General features: G+C 37.9%; 1 protein-coding gene across 3 annotated transcripts; it reads left to right on the forward strand.

The window, feature by feature from the left end:
* The first annotated feature begins 898 nt into the window (after positions 1-898).
* Positions 899-7,388, forward strand: LOC110826247 (UDP-Glycosyltransferase superfamily protein). 3 transcript variants are annotated; one of them, XM_022056860.2, is made up of 6 exons: positions 899-1,060; positions 2,182-3,278; positions 3,847-4,754; positions 5,762-5,818; positions 6,322-6,423; positions 6,847-7,013. In XM_022056860.2, exons 2-5 carry the CDS (start codon positions 2,291-2,293, stop codon positions 6,400-6,402), a joined length of 2,034 nt encoding a protein of 677 aa, XP_021912552.2. In that variant the 5' UTR covers positions 899-1,060; positions 2,182-2,290; the 3' UTR covers positions 6,403-6,423; positions 6,847-7,013. The 3 variants fall into 3 exon arrangements, with proteins under 3 accessions (XP_021912552.2, XP_021912550.2, XP_021912551.2); XM_022056859.2 differs by lacking the exon at positions 6,322-6,423 and adding an exon at positions 1,433-1,530 and having other exon boundaries at positions 905-1,060; positions 6,847-7,388; XM_022056858.2 differs by lacking the exon at positions 6,322-6,423 and having other exon boundaries at positions 6,847-7,388.
* The last annotated feature ends 17,268 nt before the right edge of the window (positions 7,389-24,656 follow it).

Raw genomic sequence — 24,656 nt, forward strand, 5'->3', positions numbered from 1 at the left:
AATAAAAAGATGACTCCAAAATAGATGGTATGAGTTAGAAGAGAAAGAAAAAAAGAAGAAGATGAACATCAAAGGTGTTTAAGAATGGAATGCCAATGTGAGGCTTACATGAACAACCACATGGCATTTATAGGGTAAATTCTATTATCTATTAATTAACATATACAATTAAAAATAAAAATAAAGAATAAGTATTTAAAATACAAAGCTTATCGAATAGAATTGAAAAAAAAAATCTGAGCAAATTTGTGTTACTCTCTTCAAAAAATGTGAGCAAGAAGAGAAGAAAGGAAAAAAAAAAGAATTAAAGAAACAAAAATGTACAATTAGCTAGGAAAAAGAGAGAAATTGGAAAATTTTAAAATAATATTGCTTTTAAATATATAATTTAACATATAATGGTTGTTAAATATATAGTTAATATAGAATGACATATCGAGACAAAAATGAATAAATTAAAAATGTTAAATATAATTAACACAAATAAAAATATAAAAACAATACTTTTTTTTTAACTTTTACATCTAAAAAATATACAAATCCTTTTGTTCTCACTTGTTTCATAACATGATAGATATTATTATTTTATTATTAGCATTATGACCCCAAAAAAAGAAAATGCACAAATACACAGATTCTTCCCAGCGTCACTTGTGTGTCCAGGGCCCCACTGGTTGTTACGTTCTAGCCAATCATAAGGGCTCTCGTCGTTAGCAGAAGGAATCCAACGGCCAAAATCAAGTAATCGGTTTAGTTTACCGTCGTCAGATCCATTTCTAAATACTCTAACGGCCATAAACTAGCGAGTAACAAAGAGAATTATAGGTGCGGCACATGATAGCTACTCCGTCCACATTGTTTACGAACTGTCCAAAACCCGGTTCACGCGAGTTGAATGTTGACACTACCATGTGATCCATTTACCATTTTCATCAAAATTCAGACACCTTCCCTCTCTCTCTCTCTCTCTGCGCAGCTTGTTCGCTCACTCCCCTCTCCTTTCTCCAAGATTTCTTCCTTCGTTGTCTCAGAGTGTAAGCTCAGATCAGGGAACAACAAGGTGAAAAGTTTTGTTCATTTGCTCTCTCTTCTTCGAACCAAGCTTTCTTTCTTTTTTATTTATTATTGTTTGATTTATGTTGTACAACTCAGCATTTATTTGGATCATCTTCTCAAGTCTCAACAAATTTGATGATCATTAAAGTTACTATTTAAGGTTTATAGGGTTTGTTTAGGTTCCCGGTACTTTTCAAAGTTGATAAACTACTTTTATGATCGGAGTAGCTTTACTGTACAAAACTGGAGTAGCAAATTTCTTTGCTCTCTTTAGCTTGACAAGGAAGCGGGATAAAGTCAACGCCATTCTACTCATGAGTCCTTCGAGTCTCAGCATTTTGTTTCTAGTGATGTTTAGTCGCTAATAAATGTACAGGCGATGAAGGAGATTTCCATTCGTTGATCATCCAGATTTGGTACTCGTGGTTGAAAATGTGCATTGCTAAGCTTGAGTGAAGTACAGGTCGATTGCTGGTAAAGTGGAAGAAAGAAATGGAACCAAATCCTGAATTTGCTTTTCTCAAGCTTTATTTGCTTCTGAAGTAATGTAGAGAACAAGTTTGTGTTGAGAAATTTATCTTTTTCATGCTGCAATAATGTCAGATATTTAATTTGTACTGGTTTAGGTTTGCATGTTTCCTTTTCTTTATATCTGCAGTCAAGCTGACCATTAAGTTCTGATGATTCAAATGTCCACCAATCAATTGGTGATTTGCATTATAAGGTTTACTCTAGTTGCCTTATCTCGACACTAACTCAGAAACGTTTTACTTTTTCTTTTCTATTTGAAAGAGGAAACTAAAAGGGAAACAGAGTAATGGGCCTAACAGTTGCTGTAAAATTTTCATTTTAATGTCTGAAGTAGTTCTTAGTTACTTCGATATTTCTTTGATTTCTGAGAAAATCCAAGGAAGATAAGGGAGAAAAAAAAGAGATTCTCAATTTAATATTTTGGCTTCGTTACGTCGATCTTAGTTATCTTTATCCTACAGCAAGTGCAAAGTTCTTGGAAATCATGTATCTAAAATTTAGTTATCTACTTCATTTTTCTGTTTCAATTTTACTTGCTATTTGTGGTTTACAAAGAAGGTGAAAAATAAATTGGTGTTTTCTTCTTTCATATAGAACTGGAACTCAAAGATCTGCAGCTTGTTAGCGACAAAGTCATTGTTGGTAGTAGACATGCAGATGGAATCTGGGCTAATCTTTTCAGTGGAATGCTAGTCTAAAACTGATGGAGGAACGTCTTGGAAAAGGTGATTTGCAAGTAAATGTAGTTCGGCAGTCATCCTTAAGGCAAGGTAGCTTTAAATCTACATTTTCAGGAAGGTCAACTCCTAGGAATTCTCCTTCTTTTCGGAAAGTACATTCCAGCCGAACTCCACGAAGAGAAGCTAGAAGTAGTGGTGGTTTTGAACAATGGTTTAGGAGCAACAGGTTGATTTACTGGCTGCTCTTGATCACTCTTTGGGCTTATCTTGGGTTCTACGTGCAATCCAGGTGGGCTCATGGTAATAATAAGGAAAGAATTTTGAGTTTTGGAGGTAATCCAAGAAATGAGATCTCAAATCCTGAAGAGAATAAGCGACAGGATTTGATTGCTAATAGCAGTTTGGTGGTTGTAAAAAATGGTACGAGTACAGATCAAGTAGCTGGTGGGGAAAGGATAAATGTAGTTTTGGCCAAGAAGGGTAATGGGCTTTCTCACAGCAGCAAAACTCCAAAGAAGAGGACCAAGAGAGCAAAACGCAATTCACGTAGTAGGATGCATGTTAAGCAAAAGGAGACTGTGGAGGTTGAAGGTAAAGATGTAGACGGCCAAGAACAGGATATTCCTAAGAAAAATACTACTTATGGATTACTTGTTGGTCCTTTTGCATCTATAGAGGATAGAATTTTGGAATGGAGTCCAGAGAAGCGGTCGGGAACTTGTGACAGGAAGGGAGACTTTGCACGCCTTGTTTGGTCTAGGAAATTTGTGTTGATATTCCATGAACTTTCAATGACTGGGGCTCCTATTTCAATGATGGAATTGACAACAGAGCTTTTGAGTTGTGGAGCAACTGTTTCTGCTGTAGTTCTTAGTAAGAAAGGTGGGTTGATGCAGGAGCTGGCTAGGAGAAGGATCAAAGTAGTTGAAGACAGAGCAGACCTCAGCTTCAAAACTGCCATGAAAGCAGATCTTGTCATTGCAGGATCAGCAGTCTGTGCATCATGGATTGGTGAGAAACATTAGGCAACAATTATTAACGATTTTTTGTTTAAGTTACAAGTATTTACTAGCACTGGTATCACTATTTTGGAGTTGCATTATTTAAATGGTCCAATAGGACCCCATTTTCGTTGCAGACAGTTTGAGAATGCAGTATTATTATTATGTGTGATACCTATCTAATGTTGTTCTTTCATTTCCTAATTATCTTAATGTAGGTTATTTTGATTATTATCTTAAGCTTCGATTTGATCTAATGCATGAAGTTTATAGGATCATGCATGAATAATCCATTTAGTTTCCTTATTCAGTAGAATGTGTTCCAAGTGACATTATGTAACTGTATATCTGCAATGGCATTGAACTAATTAAATGGCATAATAAGAGGACATTATTTGGCTTGCCTGGATTACAGACAGTTACTAGATTTCACATAGAATGAGGCTATAACGCAAGAGATATTCTTACCCCACTTCTACGTATAAGAATTTGCCTAAGTTTACTGAAAGGTTAATTCAATATGCTGATTAAGTAGGGGATTAAATTAGTATATGTTTCAACATTGTGCTTTTGTTCAGATCAATACATAGCTCATTTTCCTGCTGGTGGAAGTCAAATTGCTTGGTGGATCATGGAAAATAGACGAGAATATTTTGATAGGTCAAAGCTTGTTCTTCATCGAGTGAAGATGGTGATTTTCCTATCTGAATTGCAGACTAACCAATGGTTAACCTGGTGCGAAGAAGAAAATATTAAGCTGAGATCTCAGCCTGCAATTGTCCCACTGTCTGTTAATGATGAATTGGCATATGTTGCGGGAATTACTTGTTCACTAAACACTCCAACTTTTACTCCTGAGAATATGCTGGAGAAAAGGAAATTGTTACGAGATTCAGCTCGGAGAGAAATGGGTTTGATGGAAAATGATATGCTTGTGATGTCCCTTAGTAGCATAAATGCTGGAAAAGGCCAGCATCTGGTCCTTGAATCAGCAGCCTTGCTATTTGGGAAAGGATCTCTACAAATTGGTTTAAATATGGACAATTCCACAGATAATGGCAAAGATCAGTCAACTTTGGCGGTAAAGCATCATTTAAGAGGTTTACTGCAGAAGTTAAATGGCACTGATGTAGTTTTGAATGAACAATCTATTTCCCGTGCGTCTCATGTTGTGCCAGATGAGAATAACACAAATAAGTTAGGCCTATCCAGTCGCCTTGTGCACTTTAATGACATGTATGCTGTGAGCTTTCCTGGCAGTCCGAATGGGAGGAAATTGTTGTCTAATAAAGAAATGGAAAAACAGGCTCTTAAAATTCTTATTGGTTCTGTTGGATCTAAAAGTAACAAGGTGCCATATGTTAAAGAAATCTTAAGGTACTTGTCCAAGAATACAAATTTGTCGAAGTCTGTACTCTGGACTCCTGCAACTACACGTGTTGCCTCGCTATACTCTGCAGCAGACGTTTATATTATAAACTCCCAGGTAATGCATCTTTATAGTTTAACAAATAGACAAACTTAGAGACAGACCACATTACAAGAAACTTTTGGCACAAGTTTTCAATTGAAATTCTGGGTGTTTATGTTTCTTAAATCTGAGTCTATGATGAAGTTACCTTGACATTTGTAGTCTTTTGACATGATAGGCTATTCCATTCAGGTGCTTCATAATCCTTAATTTAATAGGTTTCTTAATTTACCTTTTGACCTGTTTAATCATTAAATTTTTAGAATCTTTGCTCAGTAAAATCTCAGCTAGTTATTTTAGTAAATGCTTTTATACATATGTTTAAATCTAAATGGATGTTATATTAGAGGTGCAAGTGATTGTATTTGCTTTATGGTCTGTTAATCTATCACATAGGAGGATATATTTCATGCGCTTGCTTGACAAGGTGAAGAATTCTTCTAAGTACGAAAACCAACATAGTTGTATGCTCTACAATACAGGATGAAGATATGCCTCTTCAGTGAAAATACATAATAGGCAGAAAGCCTTTTTCCTGTAAATGCAGAAGGGAGCCACCTCAAATGCAGAACCCTTGTACTTATATTCCATAATACGGAGAATTGAGACTTGAGAGTGATCTAATGAAGTTGTGAGGGGTGAGGGCAAAAATCTTGTATAGAAAAATTCTTTGGCTGGCCCCCCACCATTTAAATTCACATTCGTTCTTCCTCCTGCCACTTATTTCATCCAATTTGCAATGTCAAACCTTCAAACATCTGGAACCATAAGTAATAATCTTTAAGATTCCTGAAATCCAAACTTTTTGTTTGTGTTCTATGTATTCATTAATTATGTGCATGACAATTGAAGTAGCAATCACTTGATTATTACACGATGAAAACGCTTGCATGTAGTGTACTTAATTCTGTGTGTCCTTCAAAGTTTAGAAAAAAAAAAATTCAAGTAATGCTAGTTACCCATTTTAATAATTCGTCCTTGTCAATCAGCAAGTATGTATTAATTTTTTGTTTCATGTATAGGGACTAGGAGAAACCTTTGGAAGAGTGACCATTGAAGCAATGGCATTTGGCCTCCCAGTAAGCAATCTGTCCTTGGATACTGAGTTTTTGTTTCCTTTTCTCCTGTACAGAATTATATCCACTATCTGTCTGTTATTGTGATAGATTACTTAAATTTCTTTCCACCTCCCATATGTTTCTCACAGCTTTGAAAGATTTTAGACATTTGTTTTTCACTATGCAAACAGTCATTTTGCTTTTATACTTTTGCAATGATAATCTAATTTGCTTTTGTGCGTCTTTATTTATATGCATCATGCGTGTTTGTATCAGTAATTCAAAGTGAGGAGTGTGATCCAATTCCTGCATGTTTGTTTGTCTGTTCTCTCTTTCAGTCAGACACATAAGTTAGAAGTTTCCATTCTGTTTTAAGAGAATAAATTACCTCATGCATCGGAGAAGGAAATATGTTCATAGTTTTACCTTTCACGGATAATATTGAGGTTTTTCTCTTTTGCAACTCATTTTCAGAGGTAGATGTTAAATGGTAAATAACAATTGCATGACGGTTTTTTTGGCAGCCTTGTTTTACATGGAAGAATAATTTAACCTTAGGCCTTGGAATCAATAACAAGAAAATCCATTATACAGTTGAACAGTAATTTGAAGCATACTGGGAGAAGGTATGATACAAGGACTTTTCTTTTTTGAACACAGGAGGTGAACATAAATTCTGGATCCCAGAGTCTTCAAATGATCTGATCTGATGTGGTGTTGTAATCTATAGCTAGAAACTCCTCAGATCACAGTTCCAAAATTTTATTAAGTTGTCTCCTAATTCTTGACTTTCCTGGGGATAAAGCTTAGTTGGGACTTGAAAATGATGATTCCGAAGAAGTAGAAAGGGGGGCAATCACAGTAATTTGGTCCACTTTGTTTATTCTTTTTTCTTCTGATGACTCCCTTTTGTGAAAAACTAAAAGAGGTTTATGTTTTAAGTGTAGTGCTATTTCCAGCATTACCTATAAATTATGATTCGGGCTTACATGTGTAGAAAGATACTTGAAGCAGATGTTGATGGTATTTTCTTGCACATTATGATACAGGTGCTTGGGACTGATGCCGGAGGCACAAAAGAAATTGTTGAGCACAACGTAACAGGGCTTCTCCACCCTGTAGGTCGACCGGGAACTCAGGTTCTTGCTCAGAATCTTCAGTTTTTGCTTGAAAACCCATCTACCAGGATGCAAATGGGGATGGAAGGAAGGAAAAAGATAGAAAGAATGTATTTGAAGCGGCACATGTACAAGAAGTTTGTGCAGGTCCTCTACAAGTGCATGAGCAGCATGTAAAATCCACCATTGTCAGTCCCATTCTTTAATTGGTTCTGAAAGATCACAGTGAGTAATGAAATTCTCTCTATATTGCCCAATTGATTAGACAAAATTCTCAGAGCAATCATTTCTGAGGAAACAAAATGTGTTTCAGTCTTTCGGTTGATTAGGAAATAATTTTTGGTCCAAATTTTAGAACTCAGATCTCCAATATTCCTTTGCTTCTTAAAAAAAAAAAAACACTTCAATTATCCTGTGGAAATAAAGAATCAGGCTTCAGTAAAAGAAACCTGAAAGTATTTGAGGCGTGGCAAGTGCTGATTCCTGAAAAGTCGTGATTGGAAGGGCACAAACACAGAAATAGTAAAGATGCAGTTCCTAGGTGAATTATGTTAACTACATAATCAACATATATATATATGTACATCTATATTTATATATATATTTATGTAAATACACCAGCTGAACAATAGTTTATATCACCATCAAATTATGTGCTGTTAGGATTAAGGCAAATATTCACTAATCAGGCTGTGTTTATATATAAATATGAAGAGATGCTCTTGGTAGCTGAGCTTTTAGGTAGATAATCATCCTGGGGAAAACACGCCTACTTAGATGAAAAATCATTAGGAAGGAGCTAAATTATAGAGCCAGGAGGTAACGTTAAGCAGGGAAACCCAATTCGAGTAGCTCTTCAAACCCAAATTTGGAAGGGCATGGGCACAGCTGTTAGGCACAGCTGTTACTGATTATGCAGGTGAAATTAAGGACCACATATCCAGTCTAGGAGGGACTTGCAGGCATCGAAAGTGTTTGTGAACTGTTGGTTGTCACCATAACCATTGCTCGTGGATAGGGGATCAAAATATTCATAATAGGTCCTAGGAAAGGGGGGAGACACAAGAATTCGAACTGAGGATTGCGAACGATAGATACTCTTGTTACCATTTTCTATAAGAACATCATAGAGTTCCATGCAATCAATATGTTAATACTTCAGAATGTCAAACTTATTTTTGAAGAACTTTCTATATATATGGTAATGCATGCCGCTGTGCATTACGTGTGGGTTCGGTTGGCATTTTTTTGGCACAATTTGATGCTCCTCCAGTTAAATTTTTGTAGAATTAGCAGTATACTGTGTAGGTGCCGTGTTCTGATGATGTTTTAGTTTGAGAATAGTGTTAATGATGATTTATCTTGAGATATGAATGAGGATAGGACTCGAACCCGAGTCACTCTTCAATGAAATTGTTGTCATATGAGCTAAACATTCCGAGTCACTCTTCTATGAAATTGTAATAATATGAGCTAAACATTCTTGATACATCAAATTGTTGAACTCATCTAAGGTAAAACTTTTCTTTCAGTGCACATTCATGTGTTTACTGCTTAAAAAAAAACACGCTTGTTACAGTAACTAGGTAATTGGTTAAATTTTAATTTATTTATAATGTATTAATTATTTTCAATTTATATAATTTTTAATTCACTCATTTTTTAGATATATTTGTATAATTAGTTATTGATAATTTTAAATATATTTATATAATCATCTATATAATTTAACCAATAGAATATTTATGTATTGAAATAATTAAGAATCAAATTTAAGATTAGTGTAAATCAAATTTTTTCATCTTTTTTTGTTAATTTAACACATCAAAGATTTATAACGAGGACAATGATTATTGAAAAATATCGAACTTCAAATATCATAAAAAAGGCTGTAGAGCTTTGGGCAAAATTCACATGGCACATACCATAGCTATACATGAACTGTCTTAAATATAACTTTTTATAAGTTCACATCCTCTGCTAACGCTTTGATTAGATTACTTGCATAAGGGTTCATTAATGTCATGTACGGTCGGGTATATGCAAGATCTATTAATGTTTATTTAAACATATTTGAATGATGGTCTATTAATATTTGATAGTGATAACTGTTTTTGATTGGATTGATAAAATGATATGCCAGTATATATGAGCAAATTTTTTATTTTACCTATACTTTATTATATATAGTACTAAATGAAAAATAAAAAAGAATTAAAAAAATATATAATATTAAATATAATGATATATAAATACATATAATTAAATATATTATATACATATATATATATAATTAAAAATATAAATATATAAATTTAATTGAATATATAAATATATTTTTATATATAAAAATATATATAATTATATATATATATATACAATGTTTGAAAAGAATATAAAAAGAAGTGTCGGTTAAAAGAAATTAAAGAGAATGGTAATGTTATAAAGAACAAAAAATAATAAAGGTATAAAGGAAAAAAATTATCAAGTTATCATAAAACTACCGAATTAATAGTTTGAAAAAATAGAAAAAATCATGATTTTGAGAAGCATAACTCAACTACCAAAAAACTATACAATGTATTTGAAAATGTAAACAAAAAGAAAAAAAATCATATCATCATTATTGAATTATCGTCCAAACAAGGCCTAAGTAATATTTCTCTTCAATAAAGAGCAATAATAAAATTTTGTAAGTCTTGACATACTTCACATGTAATACCTGGCCCGAAAATCAACTGGGGATAATTTTTTTATTTTAATAAATAATTTAATTTAATTTTATTTTATTTTATTGATTTTTTGAGAAAAATAAATAATGGACGAAATTAAAAGCAATTTTGGAGAAAATGGGTAAAATTTTGAATTCATTGGGTGTTTTTGCAAGAAAAATTAGAAACAGATGGTTAAAATACAAAAAAAAATAGCCACGTGGCACAGCCCAGTTAGTAGCCCGAGTGAATTGGAGCACACCGCGTGGCAACTCCGCTGACATCGGCACCACGCAGGAAGCCACATAAGTGATCCGCTTGCCCAGCGATCTGACGGCCTAGATCTCATCTCGCGCGTGTGAATAGGCTAGATGTGTTTCCTCTTTAGACGCGATCGGACGAACTTTATGGATCATAATTGACGGCTTGGATTCATCCATGCCATTAGCCTAAACGAAAAACCATCGAATGGTCCTCCTCGCTCCACGTCGACGCAAACGGACGGCTCGGATCGAAGAGTATAAGGTATTTAAACTCCTCTTCGCAGGGCAACCCAACCCTAGCCACCAGCCCCCCGCTGGAGAAGAAGACCTGCCCCTGGCCGTCGTAGTACCGGAGCCATCGCTCATCGCCAAAAAAGGTAAAAAAAATTTCGTTCTGCCCAGAATTCGATTCCGAGTCTCTCTGTGGCCATATCGGAGCAAAAGGGACGGTAAGTGAGCCAGAAACAGCGAAAAAAACCCGGCAGAGCCACTGCAGCCAAACTTTTAAAATCTTCTGATGAACTCCTTCCTATTTTCCATTTCACACGATTCTTTGATCATTGTATTCACCGTCCCTTTCTTTGCAAGTTAGCCGAATGAGAACCAGCGGAGCCGCGCCACCCGGAGACCCCCCGCCGGTAAGTTCAGTTTTTTGGTTTTTCTGGCCAACCGAGGCTTCATAATGTATTTTTTTGCAGGGGTACGTGTAAAACTGGCCAAAACCGAACAAGCCAATGCAAATGTCGTCGTTGGCAGTGGAGCTGACATCAGAGCACGGCAGCGCCACCGTGTCGAAACTTTAAAATTGGCCAGAAAGGGTTTTCAACACCAATTTTGGGTTTTTTTGGGATAGTTTTGGGTACGTGATGAGTATTTTGATTCTCGCAGGGAAAATTCATAAAAACTCGAGGTCCGCCAGGAGGTGTAGTGGGTAACACAGCGTTTAAAAACATCGATCTTAGGAAGGATCTCTCACCTTATTCTCTGTTATGATAAATTAAGGCTTAATAATCAATAATCCTGTATTTTGTGAAAATTAGAAAAACCCTAACAATAATTATAGGTCACTAGTAGAGCTGAAACCGGTCAGTATACGATTGCCCTAGTTTATTTCATTTTCTTCTGTATTGCTTAAAATATTTACTATTGATTTATGTGCATTAAATTGCTAGTTTAAATTGTGTTCTCGATTATTTAGTTTACTTGAGTTTTCCTGTATTAATTTATTTGGTTATCTGGCTACTTGGTTATTCGGTTATGTAAATTATATCGTTAGCTTAGATGTCGTTTAAATTAATTTATGAATGTATAATATGTGATTGGTGGTTGTTTGGACGACGAGAATCTATATATATGAAAGCTTACTAGGTGCTCTGGAAAGGGTGGATGGATCCGGTATATATGGAACCCTACTGTGTACATTACCTCAGTCGGATGGGGTTGAGAAATTCCTTACCAGAAGAGTTTGGAAAAAATGGTTCACCTCATACCGAAGGGGGTATAGAGGGGATGATATGTTGCGTCCATTATCGGACGGGGTATAGTGACGTCCGGATTAATTGTCAAATCAAGATACTGAGTTCACGAGTAGATGAATATCCCTATGGACTCCAGGAGTCCTAGTAAGTAGATTAAAAAATAAGAATTACTGATCTTATACATGAAATTAAAATGTTATTTGGTTACTTGTTTTCATAGGTTGACTTTGGAAAATTCCGTAATAGTAAGTATGGAATAAAATATTTTAAAGTTAAATATATTTACTTAAATCAATAGCTCCATTGGCTGTTTTGTGATTTTACGAACCTTCGATTTTTTATATTAGTGATTAATATAATATTTTTACTGGGATAGTGTAGCTCACCCTTTTACTAATAATTTCATATCAAGAAAACTAAGATTTAGATCCCGATCAGCAAGAGAGTTGTGAGTAGATCACCTCTCGGACTCTCATTCAAGTGCTAGTGGAGGTTAACCCCCTATGATATCTATTTATTTATTTTGATTATCGTTTTTCTTTTTTTATGAACCAATATAGAAGGGATATTCTCGTAGCTATATTGGACATTACAATTTATTATATAAGGAATGTAAACCCTAACTTTATAATTTATTTATGCAATTAGATAATAAACTCTTTTCTTTTAGTTTTGGACTTTTACAGTTGGTATCAAAGCCGTATTCCTCAGAACCATTCCTTACACAAAGATTTGAAACATCTAAATAAAGCCCAACTCTTAACCCTTTATTGTGAAAAATAAGTACAAGGACATGAGGAGAGGAGGGCCCCCACTGAATAGGGTAGCTTAAGATAAGTCGCTTTGAGAGGTTATCGATTGGCTCTCCGAGATGTTAGAGAGACTCATCTCTGCCCAACAGGCTATGGAAGAGAGGAGGGAGTTGTCTGACCCTCCACCACTGCCACAGTGTGAGCCACCCCTACAATGAGAGGATCCAGTGCCATCTCGATGCAACTCTACTCCTCCACTGTATCATTCGGCATTGTCACAGTACAATCCGGTGCCCCACTATACAAGCAGGTGCCACCATAGGGTCACCCAGTCCCTCCCCAACATAATCTAGTTCCTCTTCAACAGGACTTGCTAGCACCGCAGCAAGGACTATGGGGACCAACTCTGTTATCGCCTCAATAATACCTACTGCATCTGCGGAAGTATCCAACACTACACGAGAGAGTGTTTGTGGAATTAAAAATCAAGCCAAACCTCCAGTTAGGGCATAGTCTATACCCTCACCCAACAGGATACTGAAGCCAACCCGGACATCATACAAGGCAAGTGTAAGAAAGAAATTTGCATTCAAGAGATTTCTGTAATATGAGATTCTCTGGACGTGTTTTTTGATGAAATATGAGGACTACCGATAGATAGAGAAATTGAATTTATCATAGATCTTCAACCCGGCACCCAGTCAATCTCAGTTGCCACTTACCATATGAGTCGTGTAGAGGTGGAAGAATTGAGAAAACAGATCAAAAAACTGTAAGATAGTTGGTTCATTCAACATAGTGTATCTCCTTGGGATGCTGGAGTCACGTTTACAAAGAAAGGGGATGGGTCCATGAGGTTGTGTATTGACTACAGGAGATTGAACAGAGTTATAATCAAGAACAAATACCCCCTTCAGGATCGATGATCTTTTCAATCAATTACAAGGTGCTCAAGTTTTCTCCAAAATAAACTTACATTCGGGTTCCCATCAGGTAAAGATCAAGGTAGAGGACATTCCTAAGACAGCTTTCAGAACTAGGTACGGACACTGAGTTCTTGGTTATGCCATTTAGGTTAACTAATACGCTAGCCATTTTTATGGGCTTGATGAACATAGTTTTCAGATAATTCCTGGATCAGTTTGTCATTATATTTATCGATGATATCATGGTTTATTCAAAGAGCAGAGAGGAACGTGCTTACCACCTTACTCAAGTTTTACAGGTTCTCAGGAAAAAGAAATTGTATGTAAAATTGAGTAAGTGTGGGTTTTGGCTCGAGTAGACTACCTTCTTAAGTCATATCATATCAAGAGACGGAGTATCAGTGAACCCCAAAAAAGTTGAGGCAGTATTTGATTGGGAAAAATTGACATCGATTAAGGAGATTTGTAGCTTTATGGAATGACATGTTATTACTGCAGGTTTGTGGAAGAATTTTTTAGTTTAGTCGTTCCTTTAACCAGGCTTACAAAAAAGAACGTTAAGTTTGAATGGAACGAGAATTGTAAAAGGAACTTTATAGAACTCAAGAATCAGTTGACTACTGCACCTGTGTTGGCTTTACCGAGTGGGACAAGTGGATACACAATACATAGTGATGCCTCCGACCTAAGATTGGGTTATTTTTTAATACAACATAGGAAGGTCATAGCCTATGGGTTTAGGCAGTTGAAGAGTTATGAGAAGAATTACTTCACCCACGATTTAGAACTTGCCGTCATTATCCATACCTTGAAGACCTAGTGCCAATACTTGTATAGGGAGACTTTTGAGATTTATACAAACTATAAGAGTTTAAAGCATATATTCACTCAGAAGGATCTCAACATGTGTCAGAGACGTTGGATAGAGCTCCTCAAAGATTACAATTGCAAGATTTTGTATCACCCAAGCAAGGGCAATGTGGTAGCAGATGCACTAAGCAGAAAAAGTGCAGGTATGTTGGCTCACTTAATGGTTTTTTAATGGAGGGTAATAAGGGCTGCACAACAGATACAACTTCAGGACTTGATGAGAGTTACATGCTTGGCCCACCTAACTGTCCAACCTGAATTGATTCAGAGAACAAAGAAAGCTCAATTAACTGATTCCACCCTAACAGCTCTCAAGAAGGATGTAGAATAAGGAGTAAATCCAAAATTTCGAGTCTCTGTCAATGGGTTATTCAAACTTCAGAACGAGGTGTGTATTCTAGATAATAATGAACTAAAAAGGGACATCATGATGAGACTCCTAGTTCAAAGTTCACTATACATCCCGAAAGTACTAAGATGTATCAGAGTATATGACCCCAGTTTTGGGATGAAAAGAGAGATAGTCGACTTTGTCTCCAAATGTCTAATATATCAACAGGTTAAGGTAGAACATCAATGCCCAGGTGAGTAACTTCAGCCATTACCGATCCCGGATTGGAAATGGGAACATATTACAGTGGACTTCGTGATAGGGTTACCTAAGGCACGCTCAGGACATGATGTTATTGGATTATTATCGATCGGCTCACCAAGTCCTCTCACTTCTTGACTATTAGGATAACCGATTCCTTAGACAAGGTAGTAAGAATTTATATCCAAAAGATAGTCAAGTTACATAGAGTCCTAGTGATAGTGGGATACAACAGAGATTCCAAGTTTACTTCTCGATTTTGGTCTAATCTTTAATAAGAAATGGGAACGAAATTGTCTCTTAGTACTGCATTTCACGCTCAAACCGACGAACAATCAAAGAGGATTCACACACTAGATGATATGCTTCGAGCTTATGTTCTAGACTTTGGAGGCCATTGGGATGATCACCTACCTTTGATAGAGTTCGCCTACAATAACAGTTATCAAGCAAGCATTGACATGGCTCCGTATGAGGCATTATATGGTCGACCCTGTAGGTCATCGATCTACTAGGAAGAGGTGGGCGATAAAAAATTATTTGGCCCGGATCTTGTAGAGGAGACTACAACTAAAATAGTTAAAATCAGGAAGAACATCCAGACAGTTTAGAGTAGGTAGAAGAGTTATGTGGACACCCAGTTGAGGGATTTAAAGTTTGAGAAAGGTGATGGAGTGTTTTTTAAGGTCATCCATTTCAAGAGAATCAGCAGGTTTAGAAAGAGGAGAAAATTAAATCTCCAGTTCATTGGGCCATTTGAAATCTTAGACAGGATTGGTATATTCGCCTACAGACTAGCATTACCTCCAGAGGTATTTAGAGTCTATAATGTGTTTCATATGTTCATACTACGCAAGTACAACTCAGATCTCTCACACATCTTGTCCTACAAGCGCATCTCAATCCAGGAGAATCTATCCTATGAGGAAGTACCAGTAGGCATTGTGGACCGAAAGAGTAGAGTGTTTCGCAACAGAAAAATTCTTTTCGTCAAAGTCTTATAGCAAAATCACACACAAGAAGAGGCCACTTGGGAGTTAGAATCAGACTTCAAAACATAGTAACCCCAATTGTTTAACTAAGAGAGAGGGTAATAAATTTGCGGGACCAAATTTTTTTAAAGGAGAGAGAGTTGTAACACCTGGTCCCGAAAATCAACCTGTGACGATTTTCTTATTTAAAAAAATATTTTTATAAGTAATTTTATTTATTTTAATTTTAATTTATTGAATTTTTTTAGAAAAATGAATTAGGAACCAAATTAAAAGCAATTTTGGAGAAAATGGATGAAAGTTTGAATTCAGAGAGTATTTTTGAAAGAAAAATTAGAAACAGGGGGTTAAAATATAAAAAAAAAAAGTTTAGCTACGTGAGACGGCACAATTAGCAGCCTCAGCGAACCGGAGCACGCTGCATGGCAACCTCGCGGGAAACCACGCAAGCGATCCGACAATTCAGATCTCATCCCATGCGCGTGAACGGCCCAATGCGTTCTCTTTTTAGACACGATTCGACAGACAAGATGGATCGTGATAGACGGCTCGAATTCGCCCATATCATCAGCCTAAACAGAAATCCATCGAACGGTCCTCCTCTCTCTACGTTAATGCAAATGTACGGCTCGTATCGAAGAGGAAAGGGTATTTAAACTCCTCTTTACAGGGGAACCCAACCCAAGCTGCTATCCCCCTATTGGAGAAAAAGAACCTGACGCAACGACCAGCCCCCAGCTACCGCCACACCGAAGCCACCATCGACCGTCAAAAAAGGTAAAATTTTCCCTTTCCTACTTAGAATTTGATTCTAAGTCTCCCTGTGGCCATATCATAGCAAAAAGGACAGCGAGTGAGCCAAAAATTGCAAAAAAATCCAACAGAGCCGCCATGGCCAAAACTCTAAAACCCCTCCGATGAGCCCCTTTATGTTTTTCGTTTCACATGATTCTTTGACCATTGTGTTCACTGTCCCTTTCTGTGCAAGTTAGCCAAAGGAAAACCGACGGAACCGCTGCACCCAAAGAACCCCTCGCTGGTAGGTTCGGTTTTTTGATCTTTTTGGCCAACCAAGGCTTCCTAACATGTTTCTTAATAGGAGTACGTGTAAAACTGATCAAAACTAGTTAAAATTGACCAGGTCGAGGCGAACTGCTGCCATGGACGACGGTGCTGCCATGCTGGAACCCTAAAATTTTTCAGAAAGGATTTTCAACATCGATTTTGGGCTTTTTGAATATTTTTTGGGTATGTGACGAGTATTTTGATTCATGCAGAAAAAAATAAAAAAAATTCGGGGCCTGGCAAGAGGCATAATTGGTAACACAGCATTTTAAAACACCAATCACAAGAAAGATCCCTCATCTTATTCTCTGTTGCGATAAATTGAGGTTTAATAATCAATAATCCTGTATTTTGTGAAAATTAAAAAAATTCTAACAATAAGTATAGGTCACTAGTGGAGGCAGAACTGGTCAGTATACGATTACTCTACTTTGCTGTCATTTTCTCATGTATGACTTAAAATGTTTACTTTTGATTTATGTGCACTAAATTGCTAGTTTAAATTGTGTTCTTGGTTATTTGGTTTACTTGAGTTCTCATGTATTGATTTATTTGGTTATCTGACTATTTGGTTATTCAGTTATATAAATTGTATCGTTTGCTTAGATGTCGTTTAAATTAATATATGAATGTATAATATGCGATTGGTGGTTGTTTGGACAACAAGAATCTATATATATGAAAGCTTACTGGGTGCCTTGGGAATGGGTGGAATGGACTCGGTACATAGGGAACCCTGTTGTAGACATTAACTCAGTTGGATGGAGTTGAGAAATTCCTTACTAGAAGGGTGGGAAAGATGGTTCACCTTATACCAGATGGTGCATCGAGGAGATAGCATGTTAGCGCCAATTACCGGATGGGGTATGGGGATGATCAGATTAATTGTCAAATCGAGATACTAGGTTCACAAATAGAGAGATATCCCTATGGACCTTCAGGAGTCCCAGTACGTAGGTTAAAAAGGAATAATTACTGATCTTATATATAAAATTAAAATGTCATTTGGTTACTTGTCTTCATAGGTTGACTTTGAAAAAATCCGTAACAGTAAGTATAGAATAAAACGTTTTAAAGTCAAATGTATTTAGTTAAATCAAAGGCTCCATTAGTTATTTTGTGATTTTTACCAAGCTTTGATTTTTCGTACCAGTGATTAGTATGATATTCTTACTAGACTAGCATATCTCACCTTTTTCTTAATCATTTCAGATCAAGAAGACCAAGATCCAAATCCTAATCAGTAAGAGGATTGTGAGTAGATCACCTCCTGGACTCTCCTTCAAGTACTAGTGGAGGTTAACTCTCTAAGATATCTATTTATTTGTTTTGATTATCGTTTGTCTTTTTTTATGAACCAATGTAAAAAGGACATTCTCGTAACCCTATTGGACATTCTAATTTACTGTGCAAAAAATATAAACCCTAACTTTATTGTTCACTTCTGCAATTAGATAATAAACCATTTTTCTTTTAGTTTCAGGCTTTTTTATCACATGAGTTTGTCTGCACATGTTATTGACATGGAAGAAGAGAATAAAGGTGCATAACTCAGTTCTGTAGGTTTTGGTTCAAAAAATTTTTAATTAAAATTTTTTTGAACCAAAACAAAAATCTTGATCGACCATAAATAGACTGTAATTAGCTTAACCCATTGACCAAAATTGTGATCATAATCATCACTGAATTGATCAAATTATTTAAGTTTATACAGTTCATAGCCGATTAACTGAAAAAATACATATATTTTCTTTTTGTTTCTTATTTTTAATATATTATGTAATATTCGGGCTCGAAAAATGGCTCGGAATAAATTTTTCTTATGAAATTATTTAATTAAAATAATTAATTAATTTATTTTAGTTTTATTTTATTGAATTTTTTAGAAAAAATGAATTAAGTACGAGATTGAAAATAATTTTAGAAAAAAAAGGGTAAAAATTTAAGTTTCAAAGGTGTTTTTGAAAAAAAAAAAATTAGAAACAAGAGTTAAAGTGCAAAAAAAAAAAAAAAAATCGGCTGCATAGGACAGCCCAATCAGCAGCCCTGACAAACTTGAGCACGCCGCGTGTCAAAACACGCTGATGTTGGTGCCATGCGGGAGGCCAGGTGGACGATCTACGTCCCCATTGATCCAATGGCCCAGGTTCGATCCCGTGGGGGTGAACTGTAACACCCCAATTATTATTATTATTATTAGTATTATTTATTTTGATTTTTTGTAATTTTTATATGAATATATGAATTTTTATATGGTTTTAATTTAGTTTAATTTAATTAAATAAAAAATAATAATAATAATAATAAAAAGGGGGTATAATTATTTTAGAGATTTAATTGAAAGTAATTTTGGAAAAAATGGGTGAAAATTTGGGTTCTAAGGATATTTTTGAAAGAAAATTTGAAAATCGGGGGTCAAAACACAATTTAAAAAAATTGCGCAACGTTAGTTGCCCGGTTAGCAGCCTTGGCCAACCAGAACGCACCGCGTGGCAGAGACCCTAACGTGGGAGGCCACGCGGAAGGGAGCCATGTGGGCGATCCGCGTGCGCGCGATCAAACTGCTGAGATCCGTTTCCGCGCGCACGGACGACCCATATCAAAAGCGCGCACAGACGACCCAAATTGCACTCGCACGGACGGCCCAGATTAAATCGCAATGGATGCCACAGAATAAAAGCGGAATGTTATAACTAATCTCATCCACACTACAAACCCTAACCCTAGCCACCAGAGCCCTAGCAGGAGAAGACAGCTCAGCCGCCGGGGAGCCGACTGCCACCACCCGCCGCCGCACCGGAGCACTTTCTGACCGCCAAACGAGGTAAAAATTCTCCTCTTGGCTTAGAATTCGATTCTAAACCCACCTGTGGCCAAATTGGAGCCAAAATACCGGCCAATTGGCCAAAAAATACTGCTAAAGCCCAGCGGCGACGCCGCGAGTTTTCTTGATTTTTACCTCCGATGAGGCCCTTCCCCATTCTCGTTCGATGTAATTTTTACACCATTGTGACCATCGTTCCTTCCTCTATAGGTTGACCGGAGCAAAATACCAAATCGCGACTCGAGCCGGAGGAGCCGCCGCACCTGAGAGCCCCGCCGCCAGTAAGTTTCAGTTTTTAGTGTTTTTTAGGCCCACCGAGGACCCTAGGGGTGTTTTCTCACAGGAACCAATGCAAGTTTGGCCGAATTCAGCCGAAAACGGCCAGAAACGGCCAACCCGAGGCGGATCACCACCGGAGCACGACGGAGCCACCGTGTCAGGATTTCGAAATTGGACTAATAGATCTTGGGTCTGATTTTTGAGTTTTATGGACATGTGTAGGTACTGTAAGCGCGTTTCAGTTTCTGGAAAAAATTTCATGGAACCTAGGGATTGCCCGTAGGCGCAATGAAAATCTGACTTTCGGCTTCGAATCAGGTAAGGACCCCTCACCCTATTTCCTATCACGGGTTTAAAGTCTAATAAATGATAAAACTATATTTTATGAATTAAATAGATATACATAATTATTACGGTTGCTAATGGAGCTCGAACCGGACATATTTCTCTATCAGTTCCTGTTTGATTTATTTACAGTCTAAATGCAGTATAGTATCTGATTTATTTATTCTATGGTTTTGAATGCATGAATCACTGTTTACTTCATTATGGCTTGATTTTGTGAATCCGATGATATGATTGCCTTGTTGGATGCTCGTTACTTGTTTAAGTATTCATGTTTATGTGAGAAATGGAAAACTAAGAAAAAAATAGAAAAGGTATATGAATTTATAAATGGATAAGTTGAAAGCCTCACTAGATATCCTGGGAGATGGTGCACGGACTGGGTCCATAGAAAATCCTACCAGGAACGTTGTCTCATACCGAACGGGGTATGGAGATTTTTAATGTTTTGGCGTTCATACCGGACGGGGTATGGGGACGGCCCGCTTCACCCTCATACCAGACAGGGTATTGAGGTTTATTGTTTGGCACCCATACTAGACGGGCTATTGGGACGGCCCGAAAAATTAAGTTCATCAAGGAGATGGTTCACCAGTAGCGGAAACCCCTATGGATCCCCACGGATACTAGTAGGTTATTAAAAAGGGGGCAACTGTTGTTTGATGATTGAAATATAAAAGTATGACATGTACTGTGTTATAGATTATGTATGAACTTATGATATTTATGATATTATTATTTCTATGGGTCGTTTTTATAAATCTCACTGAGGTAAGTGGATGGTAAATGGTTTGATTATTGATAAATGAATTTACTTGAAACTTGTGCTTCATTGGTTGTTTTTGGTTTTCTACCAACCTTTACTTCTGTGACAGTGATATAGTGTGATATTTTTACTAGGCTAGTGTAGTTCATTCCTTACTTAACCATTTCATATCAGGAGGACTAGGTTCCCGAGCCCGATCTATAAGAAGATGGCGAGTAGATACCTAGATGTTTATTAGTTTCTTTTATAGTCTTTCATTTCCAGTATTTTCTTTTAGATGACTTATTTTCGGTATTGTTAGTACATTTAAGTTATTGTGTAAGAGATATTAACCAGCACCTTTTATTTCGCGTCTGCACTTATATTCTTCGTGTCCATTTCATTTTTAAATTTTCGGGGTCGTTACAGTTGGTATCAAAGTCGCGTTCCTCAGACTCGTCCCTTACACAATGATACTTAGAGAAACACCAAACCAATGAATCATTGCTAAACCCTTCCTTGTGAAATACAGGTGCAGAGAGATGAGAAGAGGAAGACCCCTACTAAACCGAGCAGTTCGGGATGGTCCGCTTCGGGAGGACGTTGACAGAATATTTGAGATGCTGAAGAGGCTCATTGCTGCCCAGCAAGGTCGAGAGGAGAGAAGGAACTACCTGACCCTCCCCCACTGCCACAAGTTGAGCCACCACTGCAACAAGAGAATCCCGAGCCACCCCAGTACGAGCCTGCTCCTCCACAATACCACCTGGTGCCACCACCACAGTATAATCCGGTGCCCCGCCGCAGTACTGCCCGACACTGCCACAATATAATCTGGTGCCCCCACCATACCTGCAAGTACCACCACAGGGCCCCCCAGTTTATTCTCAGCCTGGCCCAGTCCCTCTTCCGCGGGACCTAGCTCCTTCCATGATTGACTCGGGCTACGTAGAGAGGTACAGAAGACTGAACCCATCCACTTTTACAGGGGAATCCTCTTTTGAAGATGCCCAGTACTGGTTGACGGAGACAGAGAAGGCTTTCAAGACCTTATGAGTGGCTCCCAAACAGAGGGTCACCCTTGCTACCTACAAGCTGGTGGGAGACGCAGATCGTTGGTGGGAACTCAAGCAGACCACCCTGCCTGTTCCAGTTACTTGGGAACAGTTCTTAGCAGCCTTCCATGCAGAGTACCTCCCAGAGCACATCCGACATCTTAAGGAGATGGAGTTTGTCCAATTGGTCCAGGGGAATAGGACGGTGTCAGAATATGCCCGTAAGTTCTTGGAGTTAGGCCGATATTCCCCTGAGACGTTGATGGATGAGGGTAGGAAGGCTAGAAGGTTCCAGTGGGGCCTCCGCCCAGAGATCAAGCAGCACCTATTTGTACTGGAGCTCAAGACATACTCAGCCGTTCTGGCCAAGGCACAGTTAGTAGAGAGGAGCCTCCACACCCTCCCTCAGTTAGCAGGGAACCACAGACCCTCAGCTCCACTCCGCAGACCAGTACCTACTGCACCTGTCCAACAGAACAAGAGGCCCAGACCGGTGATCCAAGCTCTCCCTCAGGCTCCAGTGGCAGGACGTGGTAAGATCTATCAGCATTGTGGCAGGGATCACGGGGACCGATCATGTTATCGCCTCAACAACACTTGTCGCATATGTGATAGTGCCCAACACTATGCGAGAGAGTGCCCAAAGAACCAGAATCGAGGAAGACCTCCTATTCAAGGCAGGGTTTACAACCTCACCCAGCAGGATACCGTTGCCGACCCGGACGTAGTACAGGGTATGTACATTATCTGTAACCATTTTGCTCATGTTTTGTTTAACATTACTGCATCGCATTCATTTGTTTTACCTGTTTTTGCATCTAAATTTAATGTATTGCCTGATAAACTTGATTCGATGTTAATTGTGTCTACTACTGGGAGTGCAACATTACTAGGAGAAGTTGTCTACAAGGCTTGTGCCGTGGAGATAAAAAATAGAAAACTGAGTGTAGACCTGATAGAATTAGACAGGGGATTTTTGTATAATTTTAGGGATAAATTAGCTAGCTGCGTATCACGCCACCATAGATTGTTTTAGCAAAAAGGTTGTATTCAATCCTCTAAATGGGGAGCCATTTATAAATGAATAAAGTCATTTAGTACTTATTACTTAATGGCAATTTTCTTACTTGTCGAGTGCCTTAACCTTGCTATTTTCTCTAACTAGGCAAACCCAAGAAAGAGAATTGTATTCAAGAGATTCCGGTAGTCCGAGACTTTCTAGATGTATTTTCGGATGAGCTGTCCGGACTCCCAGTAGACAGGAAAGTCAAGTTCACCATAGACCTACAGCCTGGCACCCAACCTATTTCGATCGCTCCTTACCGCATGAGTCACGTTGAGATGGAGGAGCTGAGAAAGCAGATCGCTGAATTACAAGACAATGGTTTTATCAGACATTGTGTGTTCCCTTGGGGCGCCGGAGTCACTTTTTCCAGGAAGGGAGATGGAACATTGAGGCTATGTATTGATTACAGAGGATTGAACAGGGTCACAATCAAGAACAAGTATCCCCTTCCCAGAATTGATGACCTCTTTGATCAGTTGCAGGGTGCGCAGGTCTTCTCCAAAATAGACCTACGATCAGGTTACCATCAGGTAAAAATAAGAACAAAAGACATCTTCAAGACGACCTTTCGAACCAAGTATGGACACTATGAGTTCCTAGTCATGCCGTTTGGGCTAACCAATGCCCCAGCCATCTTCATGGATCTGATGAACAGGGTCTTCAGAGAATTCCTAGATCAATTTGTTATCGTGTTCATCGATGACATCCTGGTCTACTTAAAAAGATGAGAAGAACATGTTCACCATCTAACCTAGATTTTGCAGGTTCTCAGAAGAAAGAAGTTGTATGCAAAATTGAGTAAGTGTGGATTCTGGCTTGAGCAGACCGCCTTCCTATGACACGTCATATCAAAGGATGGAGTATTAGTGAATCCTGAAAAGGTTGAAGCGGTGCTCGGCTGGGAGAAATTGATATCAGTTAAAGAAATCCGTAGCTTTTTGGGAATGGCGGGCTATTACTGCAAGTTTGTCGAAGGATTTTCTAGCCTAGCGGCTCCCCTAAACCGAATCACAAAGAAGAATGTCAAGTTTGAGTGGAATGAGGACTGTGAAAGAAGTTTTTCAGAACTGAAGAAGCAGCTGACTACTGCACTTGTGCTGGCCTTACCGAGTGGATCGGGGGAATATACGGTTTACAGTGATGCCTCCTATCTAGGCCTGGGTTGTGTCCTAATGTAGCATGGGAAGGTCATAGCTTATGGGTCTAGACAATTAAAGAGTCATGAAAAAAATTATCCCACCCATGACTTAAAGCTTGCCACAATCATACACGCCTTGAAGACCTGACGCCATTATTTATACAAAGAGACCTTTCAGATCTATACCGATCACACGAGTTTGAAATACATATTCACCTAGAAGGATCTGAACATGCGTCAGAGAAGGTGGATAGAACTTCTTAAAGACTATGATTGTGATATCTTGTACCACCCAAGTAAGGGCAACGTGGTAGCCGATGCACTCAGCAGGAAAAGTGCAGGTATCTTAGCCCATTTGATGGTCTCAGAATGCAGGCAAATTGGAGCTACACAACAGGTTCGACTTCAAGACTTGATGAGAGCCACATGTTTGAGCCATTTGACCGTTCAGCCTGAGTTAATCTAGAGAATAAAGGAAACCCAGTCAGCTGATTCCGCCCTAGTGGCCTTCAAGAACAATGCAGGATAGGGAGTTAGTTCAGAATTTCGAGTCTCTGCCGATGGGTAACTCCGATTTCAGGACAGGGTATGTTTTTCGAATAACAGTGAATTGAAGAGAGACAGTATGATTGAGGCCCAC

The sequence above is a fragment of the Carica papaya genome, chromosome 5 (assembly GCF_054855325.1).
Source record: "Carica papaya isolate Zhongbai chromosome 5, ASM5485532v1, whole genome shotgun sequence".
NCBI lineage: Eukaryota > Viridiplantae > Streptophyta > Magnoliopsida > Brassicales > Caricaceae > Carica > Carica papaya.

What these genes read in the sequence shown, in the direction of transcription:
- LOC110826247 (XM_022056858.2), top strand. Translation starts at nt 2,291, where the DNA reads ATGGAGGAACGTCTTGGAAAAGGTGATTTGCAAGTAAATGTAGTTCGG. An exon ending in AGTCTGTGCATCATGGATTG is followed by an intron (nt 3,279 to 3,846) that starts GTGAGAAACATT and finishes GCTTTTGTTCAG; the next exon opens with ATCAATACATAGCTCATTTT. An exon ending in CAATGGCATTTGGCCTCCCA is followed by an intron (nt 5,819 to 6,846) that starts GTAAGCAATCTG and finishes ATTATGATACAG; the next exon opens with GTGCTTGGGACTGATGCCGG.